The following is a 20,262-nucleotide window of genomic DNA, read 5'->3' as shown; positions in this document are numbered from 1 at the left end:
GGGTGAACTTTGGAGTATCCACAGCCTCCTGTTGCAGGGGGTCCACAGTCTGACGGCACAGCCTGTGAAGAAGTACCTGCCTTTGTTTTGAAACTTGCCGATTTAACCTAACTTTCCCTAACTCTTCTAAGATACTGTTTGTTATGTGTGCAGTGCTCTGGATATCAAATCATAGACTGGGAGTCTCACCCCACTCAGCTGCCTCTTCCTTAGTCTGACAGATCCTTCTGCATTGGCTTCATGGAAGCTCTTTGTGTCCCTGCTGAGCTGGGGACCAGAACATGGCATTCAGGGTGGGGGTAAAGCACTACTGCTGACAGGATGCTCTCGGTCTCGTTCCCTATTCTTCCTCTATGCTTTACACATCTGGCTGCAGCCAAGCTGTTGCAGCTGAGGGCTCCGTGCCTGGGCAGGAATAGCTGGCCCAGCAGCCACGTTTTGCTTGTGAAGTCAAGGATCCTCACCTTGATGGGCATGCCTGTCTTCAAATCCCAGGACTGATACCCTTGGCAGTGTAGTGCTCCCTGCCGAGGCCATCACCCCACCACTCGCCCCTGGCCCAGACCAGGCGTGGGTGGAGGAGCACAGGTCCCAGCACCAGCTTCTCAGCACTGACTGAGACAGTGGCCTTCTGGTGGTCCTTTTCCCCTTGTAACCAGCTCTTCATCCGCCCAAGGGCTCCCCTTCCCCTTCCAGAGAACCTTGAGAACATTTGGTGGAGGGACCTGGTCAGGCTGGACATCCACAGTGCGGCTGGACCAGCTGCATCTCCTGAGTTGAGATGGGTTTGTTCATCTTTCATAAGGAGGTGACATCTTTCTGCAAGGTGCAACTGTTGCTGGCAGAACCCATACTGATGCTTTCCCAGGACATTGCATCTACTTAGGTGTCTGCTTGCTCTGTTCTTGATCATTGTTCTGACTGATTTTCCCATTACAGATGGTAGCTGGCTGGTCCCAGGTTCCCAGGATTGCCCCCAACCTGCTGCGTAACACGTGTTGCGTTTGCCACCTCCCTCGTCCTGGACACAGAGGCAGTTTTGGGTCACAGCATGTACATCGCAGTGAAGAGTTTGGCTTTTTTATTGAGTATAATCAATCAGAGTTACTGGAAGTTCAGTGTTAGCAGGCCCATGCCCTGACAGCGCTTGGTCTATTTAATCTGTAGATGGAAACTTTATGGTTGTTGCAGTAATATCCACCTTTCTCATGTTAACTTCTTTTTTTCCCTTTCCACTGTGTGAAATACTTTGTTGAAGTTCACATTCTGCAAATGCCTTATAGTTTTCTGTTAGCTGAGGCTGATAGACTGTGTGGCTTGGTGGATGTTTGGATGGCCACCTAAAGTTAAGTTGGTTAATGGGCAGTCAGGTACTGAAAATAAAACTGCACGTGACTGTTGGCATGGGTGGATGGTCAAAGGGAGCTGCCCTGTGCCTCTGTGAGCGAGTGCTGTGTCTGTGGGGAGGGTGGTGGGAGGAGATGCTGTGCTGCTTGTGAAGACCTGTGCAGGAATTCCCTTTCTGGGTGCCTGCTGTCAGAGCCTGGGACCCTTGCACCTGGGCAAGAGCAGGAGGAGACATCTAATCCTCATCCAGCCTGGAGCAGAGGCTGTGGCTCGGCACCTGCTGTGGGATGCTGCTGCATTGCAGGCCAGAGGCTGCCCCTGGCTTGCTCTGAGATCCGTCCTCATTGCAGCACCTGAAGATGGGAGTGGGTTTAATGAAACGCATGTTCTCACCAATACCATTTTATTTTAAGTGTTAGTTTCATATGATAGATGACATCTATGTTTTTTAACATCCTGAGAGTTATATTTCCTTTTCTAAATCCAATTGCTAATGAGTGTTTAAGCTAAAACATGGGGTCTGGGGCTTGTTTTGCTGGGAGGAGGCTGGTTTGGCTCTTCCAGAGAACTTTTTTGCTGGCTAGAGTGCTCTAATTACCCTGCACCAGGTGTGATGCAGAAGAGTTTGCTAATACTGCTCTCACCGCTGAGTCTTGTTTGTGGCAAAACAATCTCTGCATTTGTGTGCTGACGTTATTAGTCACTGAGCTGTTCCTCGGGAGGATGACGAGGTAGAAGCACTAGGTAAAATGGTATTTGAAGGCATTTGTTGGGGTGCTTAGTTCCATGTGAGCATCTCATGTTGTTATCAGTCTGTTTTTTTAGTTTGTTTTTTGAAAAGACTTAGTTTACCTCCCCTCTTGTTCTCGAGCAGGTGCCTGGAGGGAGCAGGGAAAGACGAGACCTTTCCATGGCTTCTTACAGTGTAATTGTGCATGTTTTCCAGGGAGGACAGGTCTCAGATAGCTTTGGGAAGCTCTGTTGGGAACATCCCGTTTGGGGATCTGGGCTTCTCTCCTTTCTGTAGAGCTAAACGCCCTTCCAGTCTTACCTGCTGCTGGTGTCTGCTGCTCCCGTAGTTCTGTGCAGGTCACCAGTGGTGTCGCAGCGATGCTGTGTGTGGCAGAACGAGAAGGAGCTGAGGAGGGGTGGTCTGTCTGGCCAGTGCAGACCTGGTTTGGGGGATCCAGGCTCCATCCTCTGCCAGGGTGGGGGCTTTTCATACGGCCGTAGGAATGTCCTTATCCACCCGATGTGCAAATGGGACAGTGGCGCAGTCATGTGTAAAAGACAGCTCAGCTAGAAGCGGGGCAGAGAGGCTGTATGTGTGCATTGCTGCACGGTGCTGTGCTCCGTTGTGACTGCGTGGCCTTCGATCCTCAGCCCGTGTCTGTCTGGGGTGTGACGAGCGCTGCCCGGCCCCGCAGGTGCAAGGCAAGGGCAGCAGAGCATTTTGAGAGCTGTGACAGTCTGCACAGACGTCCTTCAGCATCAGTGTTCGGCACAGCTGGTTCCCCTCAGTTGTGGGGCAGGACTGTTTCATTTTTGAGGTTCTCTGTACCTGAGAAGGGTTTTGTTTCCTCCTGCTGTATGCAGGGCTTTGCCTGGGTGTCCTGCTGCCCTGGCAAGGCCAGCGAGCACTGCCCTGAGCCAGCCGCTTGATGGGGAATTGCAAAGAGGCGCTGCTCCCGTGTGCAGCTCCCTCCTTGGGAGACATCTTTGCTTCAATCCTCTGGGCAAACTCCCTAGCCTTCTGTGAGGGCTGCTCTGGAGCTGGGAGGGTCTGGAGCAATCCTCTGCGCTCCTGATCCCTGAGGAGCTGGCTCTGTGGCCGCCCTTTGCAGGCTGCTACAGGGTCGATGCCTTTTTGGTGAGGCAGAGGGGGATTTGCCAGCCTCTTCCATCGCCTGGCCAGGAGGCTGTGTTCTCTTGACCTCCAGATTTATTTACCTGTCCTCTGAATCTTATTTCTGCACTGTCAGTCTCTCACTTTCACCCCTTTGGTATTTTTCTTCTAATTTATCCTTTCCTCCGCTGCTTTTGGAATAAGCCAGAGGATTTTCACTGTTGTAAGTGATGATCATGGGAGGGACTTTAAAGCCAGGGCAAGGGCTGGGCTTGAGGACCAGACGAGGTCTCCTTTAGTCCTCTTCCCAAATTTCCAAATGGGCTTTTTTATTGGGATTTCAAAACACTGAGGAGATTTCACAATATCTAGCCTAATCAGGTTGAGTCTGCTCATACCTGCAGCCATTGCCCGAGCATCTCCTGCGAGGCCAGTGAGGTGTGCAGGACTGCGTAAATACAGCCTGGGAGCAGCCTGGTGCCTACGCTGGCATTACAGCGAGTCTGCCCTGTGGCTTGGAGTGGAGGTACCGGACTAACTGCAGCTAAGGAGAGGCTGAGATTTAGTCAGAACGCTGGTATTAACTTCCCGGCTTGCAGAAGTGCCCAGGAGGTGGTGGTTTAATGAGCATAAGTGATTGCTGCCCCAGTCTTCTATTACACCCAGGAGATAAACATCTCAAAGAGTTATCTACCAGGGCCTCCCTGTGGCATCGGGGTCTGGACCTGCCTAGGAAGCCTGTCTCAGCATCTGTCTCGCAGATGCTGTCACGCACGGGTCCGCAGCACAGCTGCCCTGGCTGGAGGAGGTCTGGTGCTCAGTTTCTCTTCTTCGTGGGCAAGAGGATGCCTGTGCCCGGCGTGCGGGGTGCTGCAGAGATGGGATGCTGTGGGGTGGTTTGGGTGACATGGGCATGACCTCATGGTGTGTAGGAGGGAGCTGGTTTGCTTCAGCGCTGTGAACCCCAGGGGGGAGAAAGCGGTAATTTCCTTGTCATCGTCAGCAGTGGCAAGGTTTGCAGGCAGGATTTGAGCTGGGGGTGTGCGGAGCGTGTGGGAGGAGGGAGATAGCTGCTGCTGAAGTCAGGCTCTTGTGTGTGCTTTTTCTGTTTACTTCCTGGCTTTTGTTAACTGTTTGCTGGCTGGGCCTGTTCCCCCTCTCTCCATGGAAACCGTAGGGAACAGCCTGCTCTTTGTGGTCTCTGACTTCAGCCCGCAGGTGTCGGACCCCGGGCTCCGGGGCTGCGGAGGGGCAGGGACAGGGAACAGGGGTCCTGCGGGTCTCGACCCGGAGCGATGCCTCGTTCTCCAGCCTGAGAGCCTGGGGATCTACGGGGGGCCGGCGGATGCTTTGCTGGTGGGGAGGGTGGGGATATTGCCTTTTGTGGAGGGGTCGGTTGGGGTGACCAGAAGGGGCTATCACAGCCCAGCTGGCGTGGCTTGGGGTCTCCGGCTGTGCTGGCTGCCCAGAGCCCAGCTGTGGCTGACCTCAGCCGTGAACAGTGGCCCTCCGCCCAGGGTCCGGCGAAACGACTCCACCTCCTGCACCCTCCTCTTGTTTGGGCAGAGGACAGCTCGGTCCCTGCCCTGCGGGGCCATCCGGCAGGGCCTTGCCCCCGCCCCCGCCTCCGCCTCCGAGCGAGGGCTGCGGCAGGCTGCTGCTGCTGCCGCGCTGGCAGCCGGGCTGTGACGCAGGGCTGCGGGGGCTGCGGCACTGTGCACCCCGGGCCGGGCAGGGGGGCTGCGCTCCCGGACCTGCCCTGTTTGGGCAGAGCCTCATCAGTATTCCGGGTGCGTGGCCGAGCCGGCTGGAGCCGGTCTGCGGAGCCTGGCAGCTCCGGCGCGGTTCTGGGGTGCTCCCGCCGCTGCGGATGGGCTCAGCCGCTGTCCTGTGGCACTGCATGGAGCCCTCCTGCTCCGCTGCTCCAGCCTCGCACTGTTGGCATGGGTCAGGCTGGGGAACATGTGCCGGGGGTCCTGGGCATCCCACAGCCTGGCTTGAGTGTGGTGCTGTCATCCCGCTCTGTCCTGTCTTTGCCTGGGCAGCAGCACTAGGCTGGGTCTTCCCCAGTGCCACCACCAGCACGGTCTGCGTGGGGCTGCGGGCCTCTGCAGCCCCACTAGCATGTAGGTCCTGGGGCTGGCTGATGTCTGTCCTGTCCTGGTCTGCTGCTGGCATCTGCCCGCTGCCAGGGCACTCAGAACTTAACAGCTCCAGACATGCTGGGAGCCTCACCCCTCCATCCCTGACTGCCGAGGCATTCTTAGATGCTGCAGCACCAGTCCCTCAAGCTGGGTATGTGGCTTGCTGCAGGGGATCCCCCAGACTTGGGGCCCTCTGCGAAGCGACAGCACCTTCAAGCCCAGGTGGGATGGTGAATGCAGCCATCCCACCCCCCATCCTTGCAACAAAACCCTTGCATCTGCAGACAGCTGGAGCAAAACCACCGATGCCAGTTAGGTCTGGAGGAGCACAGTGGAGCATTTGACCAGTCACTGTTCAGACTCCTTTTCCGTTTTGGGACTCCACCCTGAACTTCACTCTGGGGACCAGCCAGCAGTGGAAAGTTCCCTGACTTTTGGACTGCCTTCCAGTGCAGCTGCTGTTTAGCCTCTCGTGGCTTTTTGTTAATTTAAGCCAGATGTTCATTGCCATAATATTTGTAACATGAGTGTGACTCACAAAAATACTGGTGTAAGAGACTAACTTGCTTCTGTCCCCAAGCACCTGCCCCAGGTCAGGATTGCAAAAGCACGGTGTCCCTGTTACATCCTCTGAGCTCGTCTGCTTCTGGAGGCCTGCATGGCACAGGGGACTCTGGCCCAGCCGCCTTCCCACCAGGTGGGTGGATTGTAGTCTTTTATTTGCATTAGATACACAGCACCAGTCAAACCCAGTATAGTCATGGAGTAAACTATCTAAAGAAGAGACACTTGAAGGGTGCATGGGGGATATTTCGGTGGTGGCTGTCTGTAAATGCTGGTGGCTTCTGGTTTCCTGGTCTCATTCTCAGAACAGTTCCTCCATCACTCGGTGTTTCAGCTGTGGTGGCTGAAGAGGCAGCCAGAGCCCACATGCTGTTGAGATCTCTTGGGGTTTGAGCCTTCCTTGGGTGCAAGTGCCCTGCCTGCAGCCCTCTGCCACCTGAAGTTGTGTCTGAGGTTCTGTTTTACTCTGTTTTAGAGGGTCTTGTTCTTTCTGTGTGAATAATGCCAGGAGGATCATATCAATGTATATAGCATATGAAACCTTTGGCTCTTAACAGGCTAATTCGGTAAAAATATCATTATGTTGTTACTGTAGTAAAGACCAGTATCTTCTTGGGATGTGGCTGTACAGCTGTTTGAAGTGTATTTCTTCTCAATGCTACTGGATGCCCCAGATGAGTATTGTGCCTGGGTTCTGGCACTGCATTTTAAAAAAAAGTAGTATACAAACTGTAAAGAATTGAAGGGAATGCATTAAAAGCACTAACAGCTTTAAAAATACCATCCTTGGTGGGATAGTGAAGGAGGCATTGTCAGCTGACGGGAATTCTCCGTGTTTCTCAGTACATTTCAGACTGTAGGGAAGAATGTGGTCTGCTTTTCTTCCCAGCTGATAAGGGTATTGTTGAAGAAACTGGCTTTATATGCAGGCAAAGGGATTTGGACAAGATCGTGGGAGGAGGCAGGGTGGGAGCTTCGAGGACAGTGTGGTACTGCAGTGGGCTTTGGAAGGTTGTTGAGGATGGGTCAGGCAGATGCCTGTTGGGGTGATCCATGCACGCTTGGTCCCACCTCAGCAGGGGAGTGTGTGGTACATCATCTCTTCCAGCAGATACTTCTGCGATTTAGTGATACCTTAAAGCCCAGAACTTGCCAGAATATTTTAAAAAGATGAGATTCATATGGAAGGTGTACCATCTGACGTTTTACAGTGACAGTTAAACCCAGGATTTTGGCAAGGGATGAATATAGATGGTCCTGCTTCATTACAGGAACAATTTCCAGTCCCTGGGAGCAAGGAGCTGTCAGAGCACAGCTAGGAAGAGGCTTGTGGGGTTAGTGGTCTGGTTCCTGCCCAAAGGCTGGTTACCTGCGTCTGAACTACTACTGACAGATGTCTGTGCGATTGGTTCTAACATCTCCAGTGACGGAGACGCCACCGCCTCCACCAGCCTCACCTGGAGTTTGGCACTCTTTGGAAGACCTTCCCTCTTAATTGCTTTCTGCAGAATTCCTTGCTCCTCGCTGCAGTGCGGCTGCTTCTGGGAGACAGGACACCAGATGATGTGGATGAGGGTTGAATCCAGTCTGGCAGCTCGTGTGTTCCTGTGACCTTGGCACAGATGGCAGAGCCGTAGCTTTGGCGGGTTGTCAGGCACCTTCTGCTTGGTTTCAGACATTGGTGCCCGTTGGCTTGGGAGGGAGGGGAGCTGGGTGCATTCCGCCTTCTGCCCAAGAAGCACTGACTTGGTGTGGAAAGGGGCATCTTTGAGCTGATCCTAGGTCTGGGCAGCTGCCGCACATGTTCAGCACCGTGTAGCTAGGAGGGTGTACTGCTCAATGAGAGATTACTGTCTGAAAAGTGCAGAATGGTTGAGGGAAGAGAAGGACCTCCAGCTAAGGCAAGGAGGTGGCTGGGCAATACCTCTGCTTGTGCAGCATGGTGAACGGTGGTCTGTCAGTAACAGGGGCAGTGGTGGAAGAGGAGGCAGCTGGTGCAACTTGTGGGCTTAGGAGGGGACTGAGGAGGGAGAGGAAGGGGCTGAGCTGAGGTGTTGGCTGTGCCCTGGGAAAGGGAGAGGCTGAACCTGGTGGTGCCTCGTGGCAAAGTGGGATTCGGCCGTGTCTGAGGGCTGCAGGCAATGACCAGGGCTGGGCGCATCCACAGCGAGCTGGAGAGGAGATGGGTGTTGCTTAAGAAAATTGTGAGGGCGTACTGTGAAGGAGGATGAGGGATGGAAGAAAAGGGCCAATTCCAGAAAGGTGGTGGGATTTCAAGAGTCGAGGCAGTGGGGTCAAAGACTCCTGGATAAGGAGGGCGAAAGGAGTTGCTGATGTTAAGATGTTCTCTTCTCCTTGAGAGGCAGAAGGCCTAGGCTGGTTTAGCAAACAGCTTTCAGAAAGGTAAGAATAATTTAAGGGGAGTCAAGCATCTTTTTTTTTTTTTTGCCCCCTCCCTAGAGGGAGCGCAGATGAAGCTTGCACTGAGGAGGACAGCCAGAGAGAGCGAAAACATGCTAGGAGAAGGGGAGGAGGAGGAGGGTCCTGGGGTGATGCTGGAGATGGGGGAGTGCTGCAGGCAGCAAAGGTGGGGGGTGCCAGGGAGGATGTGGGTGCTGCCATGGGGGACTCTGGAGGCAGCGGCCGGGAAGGAGGAGCAGAGCTTAACGACGGTGCGTTTGATCAATGAAAAACACTTTGCTCGGGAGCAAGGCAGGAGTGGAGCTGTGGCCGAGACGGGTCCGTTCGTCCTGCTGTGCTGGGCCCTGGCCGCCGTCGGTGCGGGTCCGGGGAGCTGCTGGGTGCCGGCGCTGCGGGGGTCTCGGAGCCGGTGGGCTGTCAGACACCATCGCCCGCGGCACAAGAGCAGCTGCCGGCGACGAGGTGCGGGTTGCAGAAGGGGGAGAGGGGAGCCTAGGAGCAGCTGAGTCTCCGGGGCCCGGGGCCAGGCACGGGAGCGATGGGCGGGCGGTAGGGGGGCGGCGGCGGCGGTGGTGGTACCCGCCAGGGGCGGGGGGCGGCCGCGGGGCGGAGTGTGCTTGTGCCGGCTTCTCTCTGCCGGTGCTGGCCCCCAGCCCGAGCCGCGCGGGGGCGCCCGGCGGCAGCGGCGAGCGGGAGCGCTGCGCCCCCTGGTGGGCACTCCGGGTCCCGGTCCCGGCCCGCGGCGGCCCTGCCCGGCGCTCGGTGGTGCCCCGGCGGGGCCAAGGCCGGGCGGGGCGGGTGCGGGCGGCCGGGCGGTGACGGGGCCCTGCCCCGGGGCTGCGGCCGAGCGCCGGCCCGGCGCGGCTCCGCTGCCTCCGCCCGCGGCCCGGCCAAGCGGTGCCTGCCCGCAGCCGGACGCCGAGCACCCCGGGAGGGCGCGGCCCCGGCCCGGCCCCGGCCCCGTTCCGGGGCGGGCCCGGCCCCAGCCCCAGTCCCAGCCCCAGCCCCGCGCTGGCGGCGCGCCGGAGCGCGGCCCGGGCATGCCGGCGCGGCGTGGGAGCCGGCAGGCAGCGGGCGGCGTGTGGGGTCCCGCTGCGCTGCCTTCCCGGGGCCGGCCGCCCGCGCCGGCAGCGGCCCAGAGCGGCGGGCGGCCCGGGGCCATGGGGCAGCCCCGCAGCTGACGATGGCGGAGGGCTGGCGTTGGAGCGAGGCGGGCCGGGGCCCCCCGCGACCGAGCCCCCGCCGCGCCGTCAGTGTGTGCGAGTCGCTGGACCTGCAGGGCGTCCCCGCCGTCCACGCCGCGCTGCGGGCTGCACAGCAGCAGCGGCGGCGGCCCAAGAGCTTCTGCGTGGCGGGGAACGGGCTGGCGGCTGGGGCGCTGATCCCCCCGCCGCCACCCTGCCGGGCCCGCGGTGGCCTGCTGGACTTCTTCAGGCTGCGCTCGCCCCGCAAGCCGGGGCCGGAGGGCGAGGGCGAGGCTGCGGCGGCCCTGCTCGCCGGGCCCGACGGGACGCAGCGCCCGCGCCCCAGCAGCATGACTTTCCTGCCGTCGGCCCGGCAGCCGCCCCCCGGCGAGAGCCCCGGCTTCCTCCGGGGGGGCTCCCTGTGGGGCAGCCGCCGCTGGAACCTCTTTGGAGGCAGCGGCTGGAGCGGCTCCAGCCCCAGGAAGAACTTCAGCTCCCTGCGGAAAAGCTTCAGCTTCCGCCTGCGCCGGGGCCACGAGCTGCGGCGGTCAGAGTCGGGGGGGCTCCTGCGCCCTGCGCGCCTCCGCACCAAGAGCGAGGGGGACGCCAGCTCCCTGCACACTTGCCCCAGCAAACGGGACCTGCTCTACCCGGAGCTGGCCAGGGTCGGGGGCCGGCTGCACACTGAGCCCGGGCAGGCGGGGGGACTCTGGAGACTCCTCACGAGCCGCTTCCGAAGGCGAGAGCGCGGCAGCACCAGCGGCATGTGCCCCAAGGACCCCCACGGCGCCACTGAGCCTGTCCTCCTGGGCAGCGGTCCGCTGCGAGTGCTGGGTAAGTGAGCGCAGGAGCGCTGCTGGCCTGGTGAGAGCCCCCCTGTGCTTGTGGGGTCTGTGGCAATGGGCAACCGTGGCCCATCCCAGCCGAGGCCCTGGTCTGGGCAGGGCACAGCTGTGCCCTGGTGCACTGTGAGGTGGGCGCTCAGGAAGGCTTGGCTGCAGCGAGGTAGCCTGAGCGTTCATGGGTCCGTTCCGTACTCCAGCACCCGGTGGCCCTGGGCACCGCCATTGTCATTGGTGCCAAAGGAGCTGCAGCGTGGCTTGCTGGGAGTAGGTGCCGCGGGGGTCTGGGTTCCTTTGCCAGCCGTGCACCTGGGAGCCGACTGCGTGTTCCATATCCTTCTTGCCCCAGTGGTGTTCCAGCAGGGATGGGGAGAGCTTCACCTTGCATAGCAGCACTGGTGGAACACAGGGAACTGAAACTCCGTGGGATGGGGAGAGGAGTCCTGTTAGTGGGGTCCTGAGCAAGCCTGAGCTGTTTGGGAGATTGCCAGAGCAGTGGTGCAGAGCAGCGCGAAGGGGCTGGGGAGCACAGAGGTGCATCTGCACCTCCCTGGTGCCAGGCTCTGTCTGGGCGAAGCTCTGATGGGTCCTTCCTTAGGGCAAGCGGAGGCCGTGCGTTCAGGAGCACAGTGGTGCTTGCCAAGTGCGGGACAGCCTGTGGAGAGTGGGGGTGGCATCCTGAGTGATGGCACCAAGGTCAGGACTGGCTGGAGAGGGATGCCAGGACCCCCGTGGGCACTGGGCATGCAATGGGGACTGGTAGCTGGGCCAGCCGTCAGATCTCGACTTTCTAGTGTTTGGCCTCACTGCCGTGGGCTGTTCTCCCATGCCAGAGCTGCCTGGGCATGCGGGGGGCCTCTACAGGGGCCGCGTTACCTGTTCCTCTGCGCCCCATTCCGTTCCCTGGCTGTGCAGTGTGCCCAGCCCTGCAGAAGCAAATGTGCGGGTGAGCCCTGCTGCCTGGCACGGGCTGGGGGGTGAGAACAGCATCCATGGGTTTTTTAAGGTGTTGAACGCTGGCCTGCACCCGCAGAGCTGGGCTCTGTGCTGGGACCTGCCGCTCTCGGGGAGGCAGGGCAGCCGCTTCCTGGCACCTGCGAGCCTCTCTGGGTTTCCATCACTCTGCTCTGGAGTCTGGGCGTTGTGGAGGCAGTTCACTGGTGTGGCTCACATGCCAGAGGGGTGGGTTGGGGCTGGTGGGCTCCCCGAGGAATCTGCACGCTCCCGAGGCAGTGGCTGCCCAGAGGAGCTTTGTGCCCAGGATGCTTTCTGGAAGGCTGGGCTTCTGTGACCAGCGGAGGAGCAGTGCTGCCGGCAGCCTGAGCTTTGCTGCTGTGCAGGTGCTACACAGGGAGGTCAAGGGGTTCATTCCTGACAGTCCCCCTTGTCCCAGGGGCTCACTGTGTTCCAAGGGAAGGTCCTGGAGGCTCCGTCTGAGTGGGTGGCCGAGGCTGCCTTTGGGTGCTGTGAGGCAAAGGGATGGGATGCTGCCTCGCTCCCTGCGCATGCTCCTCCAGGGGGGCCATGCGCTGGCAGGGGTGCCCAGGGCTGGGTGCCTGGTTCTGGCTGGGTGGCGGGAGATTCCCAGGCGAGGGGAGGCTGCGCTTATGGCTGGGGAATGTGGGTGTATCCCGACAGGGAGGGCCAGGCCCTGCCCGTGCAGCAGGGGGCCTGTTCCTGCTTGCCGGTGGCTTCCAGTGGGAGCTGCATCAGCAGCAGCCAGCCTGGCGGCCTCATTCCTAAAGAAGCAACTGAGGTTGAGCGCTCCTGGTGGTGTCCTCGCCCTTCACCTGGGTGCTCTGCTGGGGCAGCTGGGGCTCCCTGTGCATCCTTCTGCTAGAGAACCTTCTGACACTTGGCTGGGGAGCGGCAGAGAGGGCTTGGAGCCCTCCTAGCGGCGGCCAGCCAGCTGATGTGAGACCCCTGCTTGTCAGGGTCATTTGCATTTGCCACCATGGCTCATACTGGAGGTGTGGGCTCAGGAATGACCTTTCTGGACAGCCTCTGGGAACAGCAGAATGAGCCCTGCTTGCTGGAGCTGCAAAGTTCACACATTGGTTAGGTCTTTGCTTGTAACACCGTTTTTGCCATTATCTGCCTGGTGCCCAGGACAGGCCTCTGTAGCCAGTCGAACTAGGTTCTCCTGGGGTCAGTGAGATGTGAAGAAGCAGCGGTGAAGCCTGCAGAGCAGAGCTGCTGTTGCTTGTCCTGGCTTATGTCCTGTCTCCCCGTTGTCTATCCACTCAGCATGTTGGTCAGTGGGCTCTGGCTCACTGCGGTGGGAGCTGTGAGCCTCTAAGCCAGGACACTGTAGACTGGAGGTGCACAGCCTTAATGCTCCAACATGGACTTGCTGGATACGGCAGCTCAGGAGATCTCTGCCCTGTTCCTATTTCAGACTTGCAGGCCAATAGTGTGTCTAACACCCTCTCGACATTTCAAAAACTTTGATGCTTTATGCTAGTGCTGCCCACCTTAGCCCTAGGAAAGCTGATGGTACCGTCCCAACACGCCCTCCTGAGGGGGTGCAGCTGCAGTTGCGGTTATCAGCTCTTTGGAAGAGCTGGATATATGAGTCCAGGTGGAGATCCAAGCCAACACTGCTACCCTGTTTCCAGTACCTGGAGTATTTTGTTTATAGCAAGCTGAGATACCATCCAGTGCTGCATTCTGCCATGTAGACATACTCAAGGGCCAAAAAACCCAGCCCGCTGGAGAGTTGGAAGATGGTCCCAGTGCTGCTCCCCCAGCCCTGCTGAGACCTCCTCTGGGCTGTGTGGGTGACGTTCGCTCCCTGCTGATGCAGAGGTTCAGCTGGGACCAAGCGCAGGGAGGGGTGATCAGGGGAATGCAGAGTCTGTTGCCCAAAAACGGCTTTTAAAGAGCTGATCTTTGTGTAGCAGGGTGAAGGCTGACAGGAGGTATGATTTTCTGTTAATGCACCAAGACAGGGCAAGAGCCCTTGGATCTTGAGAGCCGAGTCAACACAGAGTCCAGCCAGCTTGGACTGATCACAGATAATCGTGGTCAGTGGTTCAGAGGAACGCTTCAAGGTACCGAGGTATTGGCTGATGCAGTTTTGAAGAAGCCTGATGGGCACAGGCTTGGAAAAACTTGACTGGTTTGGGACTGGAGTTTTTCTGGTACACAGAGGGATTATGTGGTGGGTATAGCATTGCTGACAGCTCAGGAAGTGTTTCTCCTAACCATATTCCCCTCTTCCAGAAAAATGCCCTGCTTTTTAAAATGCCTTAAGGTTTTAAGGTAACTCCCTTTACTCTCCTGTTTGGTGTTTGGCCATGCAGAAGACTAATGTGTAGGGCAGGGGTCCTCAAACTTTTTAAACAGGGGCCGGCGCGCGGATGAAGTGGCAGGAAGTCATCTGCGGCTGCTTGGTTGCTTGGTTTCCCCCCCCAACCCCTGGCGGGGTGTGTGTGTGTGTCTGTAAATACCGGGGGACCAGACTAAGGACCCTGGGGGGCCATATTGAGGATCCCTGGTGTAGGGCATGTGTGAGAGAAGACTGCTGGGAGATGAGGTGGGTGTTTCTACATGAATAAGGTGAAGTTTGCATAGTGAATTGAGTAGGCAATGATATGCGTCATCTCTTGTTGGTACCTGCCTCGGCTTAGCTGAGAGTGTTGGTGAGAAGCAGAAATTCGTGATGAGTTTAGAGACCATGCCTCAAGATGATTAATCCAGTCTGGTGTCCACGCTTCAGAAAAACTTAAGTCTGGAAAGTATCAAGGAAGGAGCTGCTGGGACACCAGTCTGAGAGGCCTGATTCTCAGGGCGAGATCGGAGGAGGCGTGTGCAGGAGGTGCAGAGGTGTTCTGATTAGTCTACAGGCATCCATAGGAAGAGGGAACTTCAAAAAACTGCCTTTTTAATCTTGACCTGCCTTTGCTCATGGGGTTAAACAGCTAGAGCTGAGGTCAGCCAGTCTTGGAACAGGTTGTTACCGGAGAGGTAGGTCCCCAATAGAGCAGTTGTGCTGAGGAAGCAGTGGGTTATCTGTCTCTCCACGTCACTAGCTCTGCCGGCTTGTCCCTTCCAGCAGACCCTGTCTGGCTGTCAGAGCAGAGAATTTGGTACAGTTCTTTCATCTGCGTGTATTTGGATGTGGGCTGGAAAGTAGTAGGTGCTGAGAGGCTTAAGTCTTCTTCTGAAGCCTGTGTGCTGTACAGCATACGTGGTCTGATGTCCCCGCTGCTGCAGTGTGCGGTAATAGCTGAGGAACAGGGGTGGCCGTTGGTGATCACACCCTGGTTTCCCAGAGATACACAAGGTGCTCTCCTTTCACTGCTTCAAGGTGGTTAAAGCTCCGGTGAGATAATCCTTGCTGAGATCGTGTGCTGCACTGGGTGTCCGTATTGGCTGCGCTTTCGGACAGGAACACTAGCCTTGCCCGTGTTGGTCCTTGACCTGGAGAGATCTTTCCTTCTGCCAGCGCTGCCAGGGTTGAGCCTTTATCAAGGCTGGCTGGGGAAGGGTGGCTCTGCCCAGGCACGTTGCACCCCGCTGCCCTTTCATCTGCGTGTGCGGGCAGATGGGTACTTTGGAGCGTGGTTGGTGTGGGCCCTGCTGTGTTTGCTCAGCCTCTGACCTGATTTCAAGGCTGGTTTTAGTGTCCAGGGTTTTGCTGTCCAAGTTAGTTCCACAGTGGCTTGGATAATGAGTTGGTTAATTATTAGTTGCTGTGTGTGGAGACCACATGTGTCTGGCACTAGTTCTTCTGAAGAACAAGGTAGATGAACCTGCTACGCTTCACTTTATGAAGGGAGCAGCCTGGGTGAGGAGTCGGTTCTGCCTGGCCAGCTCCTTCGCCCCCCAGCTTGGTGGCAGCAGGAGGATGCAGGCGGCAGTGGGCCCGTGCTGCCGGGGCTGAGTTCCCACTGAGCTGTCCGTAGAGGTAGAGGAGGCCATTGCATCCAGCTTCCGAGGTGGAGGATTTCTGGCCTTCCCTCAATCATGTGTGATGCTGCCCGTCTCATAGCTGTGGTCTGGTCTGTAGGTCACTGAAGGTGTCCGGGGTGACTGGCTGGCTGAGGACCATCAGCTATATAGCGTGCCTGCTTTATGCCCATATCTGCTGCTCTTCATGGTAGAGACGCTGTCTGCCATAACATCCAGACTGCCACATCGTTTTCCACCTTCTGCAGTAGAGCTGCCTATGCCTGGGAATCTCCACGAGCAGAAGCTTCTAGCTTCTAGGCAGTAACAAAATTGGCCTGAATGTGTTTTTTTTCAGGACAGGTTGGGCTGTGCCTCTCATGTGTGGTTGTGTCTTGGAGCCAAGGCCGTTTGGCTGTGCCAAGGCTCTTGGTGTGCAAGTGGTGCTGTAAGTCCACTGCTTCTGCTTTTGAGGTGAGATGCACCTGGGGAGGGTGTGCTGACTGGCCTGATTTTGGTTAGTGCGTTAGATCAGGTCAGGTCACTGGTGGCTTGCTGTGTGCTTCCATGTGGTCACTGTTTCTCGGCAGGAGAAGACCGGGGTCTTGTGCCACTTCCAGTGGGAAATGGTGCCCGAGTGGGTGGTGTCACCCCCTGCACCTCCCACTGCCCAGCGCACCAGCTGGGCGGGTGGGGGGGAGCTCTGGCAGCCCTGGAGGGCAGCGGTGCTGTCCGAGGTGGGGCTGCCACACTCAAACTGAGCTCCTGCAGCTGTGGGCTGAGACCTCTCTTAGGCTGATGTGGGTGTGTAACAGCTGCGCAAATGCAGAGTGTGTAGTACTATACTAACAGAGTTTATACCGATGGAGGGCAGGGAATTGCCATAAGCTGCATTTTAGTAGCAAATGATCAATGCTTGGAGTGGACGAAGCCAACATCAGCGAGTTGTGTCAGCATTTTTCGGGAGCCAGGTACTTGGCCTGTGGCTCTTTTGGGTGGTTGAGAAACTGCTCTGGAGGTGCCTTTCTGACAGCTCCGTGGGCGTCATCCACGCCCGCCTGCACAGGCTGCTGCTGGTGGGGGAGGAAAGCAAGTGCATGAAAACGGCGGGCGGGGGGGCTCTGTGCTGAAAAGTGAGCAATGGAGCCGTCTGCGGTACAGGCGGCTGCAGGGCGCAGGGGCTTTCGGTGACCTGAGGGCTGGCGGACAAGGCCTGCGAGTGGGCACATCGTGTCACCCAGATGTCAGTGTACATGCATGAGTTGTGTGTGTCCCCTTGCCTGGTGAGAGAGGGGTGACCGGTGTGCCCTGGGAGCAGAGCAGCAGGGGGGTATGAAGGACTGAGGGCCAGTTACAGTGACAGATTTGACTTATTTGTGGCACAGACCCCAGCCTGACACATGGAAGTGGGTTGTGCTCCACATGCTCAGGCCTTCCTGGGCTAGCTGGTGGTCTTGACGGTCTTGAGTACCTTGTCTAGGTGGTAGGTGGGAATGGTATGTGTCAAGGCTTCATGTTTGGTAATGGTGATTCTTCAGGTGCTGCAGGAACCGCCACATCTTCTGGAGCCTGCTCTTCAGGGCACTGGAAGTGCATGCTATGGGCTGCTGGTTGGTGCACCTGAAAACATTTATTTTTCCTCCTTTTGACAACCAGAGCCAAGCTTCTTCCCATGGTCTGCAGGGAGTGCTAGAAGTCTGTGTGTGGAAATGCTACTTTGTTAAATGCACAACTTGGGGAAGCTACGCTAACACCACCTGGTTTTGAGGAGTTTCAGCTTTCAGGCACCACTACAGAAGATCCCCAGACTCTGCAAGCAGCTCACCCGGAGTCAGTGTTGAGGGCTGGCTGGTGCCAGCAGTCAGGCGTGCAGCGGGGCTTGATCTGAGCACTCTTCCTTGGTGACTGGCTGGCTGTGGGGTGGGCAGGGTGCTTTGGGAAGTGGCTCTGGAGGGCATGCTGCAGGACACTGTGACGCTCCTTCTGTGCTCTTGCAGAAGCTCAGGAGCATCCCAGACATGTCACAAGGTGCCGGCACATGCCCACCCCGGTGCATGGGCACATGTGGCCTCCTCGCTCACTTCCCTGCCTTGCCCCATCCCCAGTCCCTGCAGCAGGAGGAACCTCCGGCAGTGCCACCCGCTTGGCTGGTGGGGAAGGGCAGAGGGTGAGCAGGTTGGTTCGGGGAGTTGTGCTCCGTGCGGGCAGTTTAAAGTCAGGGTGGGATGTCCTCCTGAACAAGGGGTGCTTTTGTTTGCGTAGAAATTCATTGGTGGAGGGGTTTGTGTGTACGGGTACAGCCTGGGACGGCAGGTGGACGCGAGGGTCTTCTGATCCTGACACCTGTGACCTTGGCTCTGGAGGAGGTAACAGGGAGCTGGCTCCTCTAAGATCTGTGTCTCAGTAACTTTTCTAGGCAATTGTGAAGGAATGCTGTGACTGTCTTGAGGTCAAGGCCATTTCCACCTTAGTCTCCGTTTCTTTGATCTGTAAGCTCTTCCTTTTACCCTCCTGGGTACTGGAGTAAGAGTGGGTTTATCCATACCTCTGTGAGCGCTTACAGTGGGTGTCTTGTCCACAAAACACTGCAGGTAAGCACCTTATCCTTACAGCTGCAGTGAAATGGCTGGATGGTCTGGGCAGGGTCAGTCACTGGAGCCACGTGAGACCTTCCACTGCAGCCACCTACCTTCCTCCTGTTGTGGGCGAGGTGCTTTACACAGCAACATGTGCAGTGGACATGTCCTCTTCTGCTTAACAGGAGGTACTGGAGGAGGATAGCAGGGAGGGTGGGAGGTGCACAGCAGCTTCTGCGTGAGGGTTGATCCAATGGCTGGGAGTCCACAGTGTGGAAACGAGGGGCTGCAGGGAATGATGGGGCAGTACTGGCTGGTCGGGCTGGCTAGGGGTGTTAGCTCACCGCCTCTGGTACAGAAGCTGGGCACCCCATGAAGTCAAGCCTAAAACAGAAGAAAGCGGGTGTTCAAGGAATGGGTGTTGATACTGCTGAAAAAAGTATTTACATGGTTTTAAAAGGAGACAGAACAGTTACTCGAGTAAGATTTTTTTGAGGTTTACTAAATAGGCAAACTGTGGGAGATCCGTGAGCTGAAGAAGTCAGCAGCCGCAAACACACGTGGGGTCAGTGTCATGTACTCTTACCATGTTCCTACTCTTCCTGGGCTCCCACATGCCAGCTGATGCTGGAGATGGTGTGCTGGGCAGACCCTTGGTCCAAATCCAGATGGGCATCTCTGGTAATGTGCTGGGCAGCCTCTTGCCTTCAGCAGAAGCTGCTGCTGGGACAAAGCAGCCCCCATCGCCCCCAAGGAGGGGCAGTGGCCCCCGGGCTGTGCCAGGAGGGCTCCCTGCTCCTGGAGGGGCCAAGCAGACTCTGTCAAGCTGCAGTGGTGGATGGGTTTCCCAGCAGCAGTGTGAGAGCTGCTGGGCAGCGATGGCCACTGCAGGCGGGGGCATGGCACAGCTTAGAGTGGTCTGGTGCGGGTGAGCCAGTGGCGCTGAGTGCGTCCTCCCTGGTGTTGAGCGGTGGCATGGGGGTGTCGCTGCTGGTGTTTCCATCCCGCTCCTTCACGCCAGTGGGGCTGTGGCTTGGGTGCAGGGATTTGTGGCAGTGGGAGCTCTGCTCTGGCTGCAGCATGCAGAGGGGTGCCAGCGCCCTGACGTGCACTGCCAAGCAGAGGTGGCAGGGGTTGTGCCAGCTGCCAGGCTGCTCTGGGATCCATGGGCTGGCAGTGCCGTGTGTGGGCTGGGGCATGCCGAGTCCATCACCAGGGCTGGCCACTGGCCTGGGCTAGAATTCAGACTTGACACACGTTGGGAGCTGATGGACAAGCAGAGCTGCACAGGTTGCATGTCTGTGCTTCGGGATAGGCATGCTAGTGATGGTTAACAATTGAATGTGTTATATGGCTGAATTGGCATTGTGTTGCCGTTATTTCTGTTAAGATTTACTCAGCGGTTTTCACAGCAAGTTAAAAAGCAAGCTGTTGCTAACAAATTCCTGAACCTTGTTAAAAACCAAAGATCTGCTGGAATGGTTAGCAAAGGAGGCAACTAGCAAAAATCTGGACAGTTTCTCTATCCTGAGTATCTGAGGACAGAAAAAGAGAATAGCCTGCCCTCGCCAGGTCTCACTGCCTCTCTCTTCTTTCTTAAGGCCAAATCAGTGAGTACGTGTGGCTTATGCTCTGCTCAGAACCCCTTGAAAAACCCGCTCGGTTTTTGCCAGTTTTGTGTAGTTCGAGAGCAACGTGCATATAGTGAAACAGTGTAAGTGTGCTGCTCTGTCTGATCAGGAGGGAGGGAATGCCAGTAAAGGCAAAAGTATGGGGGGCGCATACCCATTGCACCTAACTGACAAAGGGACTAAGTGCAGCAGAAGTTAAGGGTGGAGACAGCTTTTTCTAGACCGAGTTGAAGATACAGGTGTGCTGTTACCTTTCCGAAAGGGCTCAAGAACATATCATTTTCCTCCTGACTAACCCATTGTTTTAATAAAAATTTTACCTGTGCCTAAAAGAAAGATAGGTGAAAGACAGAGCACGTGAAGAAACAATTCCTCCTAAGAACCTTCATGATGATTATAAATAACCTTGTTTCACTGCATCAGACTTGTGTTTTATTTGTCTGTAGCTTCTGCAAAAGAAGTGTTACTTACCTAGAATTTACCATTCATATACTCTTCATCAGTGCCCTATTCTTACCTGTTTTTGGCTTGATGGAAAAACACGCTGTAGCCCACAGGTGCTGCGGCTGCCCAAGTGCCATGATAAAGGCATAGGGGCTGATCACCTTTTTCCCCCTCGTGCACACCGAGCAGCAGCGGACCAGGGTGCAGACATGGAGGCAGGAGGTGCAAGGCAGGAGCAGCAGGAGCAGACCCTGCCCCACGCAGGTTTGGACTGCGCATCTCCCACCGGTTCCCCAGGTGAGGTGGGGAGAGACAAGGCAAGGCATTAGTCTGGAGATAGAGGGTTGCTGCTGTTGCGTGTCCAGCCTTC

General features: G+C 57.1%; 1 protein-coding gene across 3 annotated transcripts in view; it reads left to right on the top strand.

Annotated features, from left to right (window-relative positions):
- Positions 1–20,262, top strand: part of AGAP3 (ArfGAP with GTPase domain, ankyrin repeat and PH domain 3) — a 147,289-nt gene that overhangs the window by 33,341 nt on the left and 93,686 nt on the right. Inside the window, exon 1 of one of the 3 annotated variants that reach the window (XM_080382757.1) lies at positions 6,065–10,340. The exons of the other annotated variants lie outside the window; for them this stretch is intronic. Coding sequence (XP_080238883.1) covers positions 9,506–10,340 — 835 coding nt within the window. The 5' untranslated portion in view covers positions 6,065–9,505. Of the gene's footprint in view, positions 1–6,064; positions 10,341–20,262 lie in introns of those variants that run through there. 3 annotated transcript variants of the gene reach the window in all.

This window comes from Falco punctatus, assembly GCF_963210335.1.
Source record: "Falco punctatus genome assembly, chromosome: 4".
NCBI lineage: Eukaryota > Metazoa > Chordata > Aves > Falconiformes > Falconidae > Falco > Falco punctatus.
Note: the sequence above shows the minus strand (reverse complement) of the source record. Positions and strands in the feature narration are given on the sequence as shown.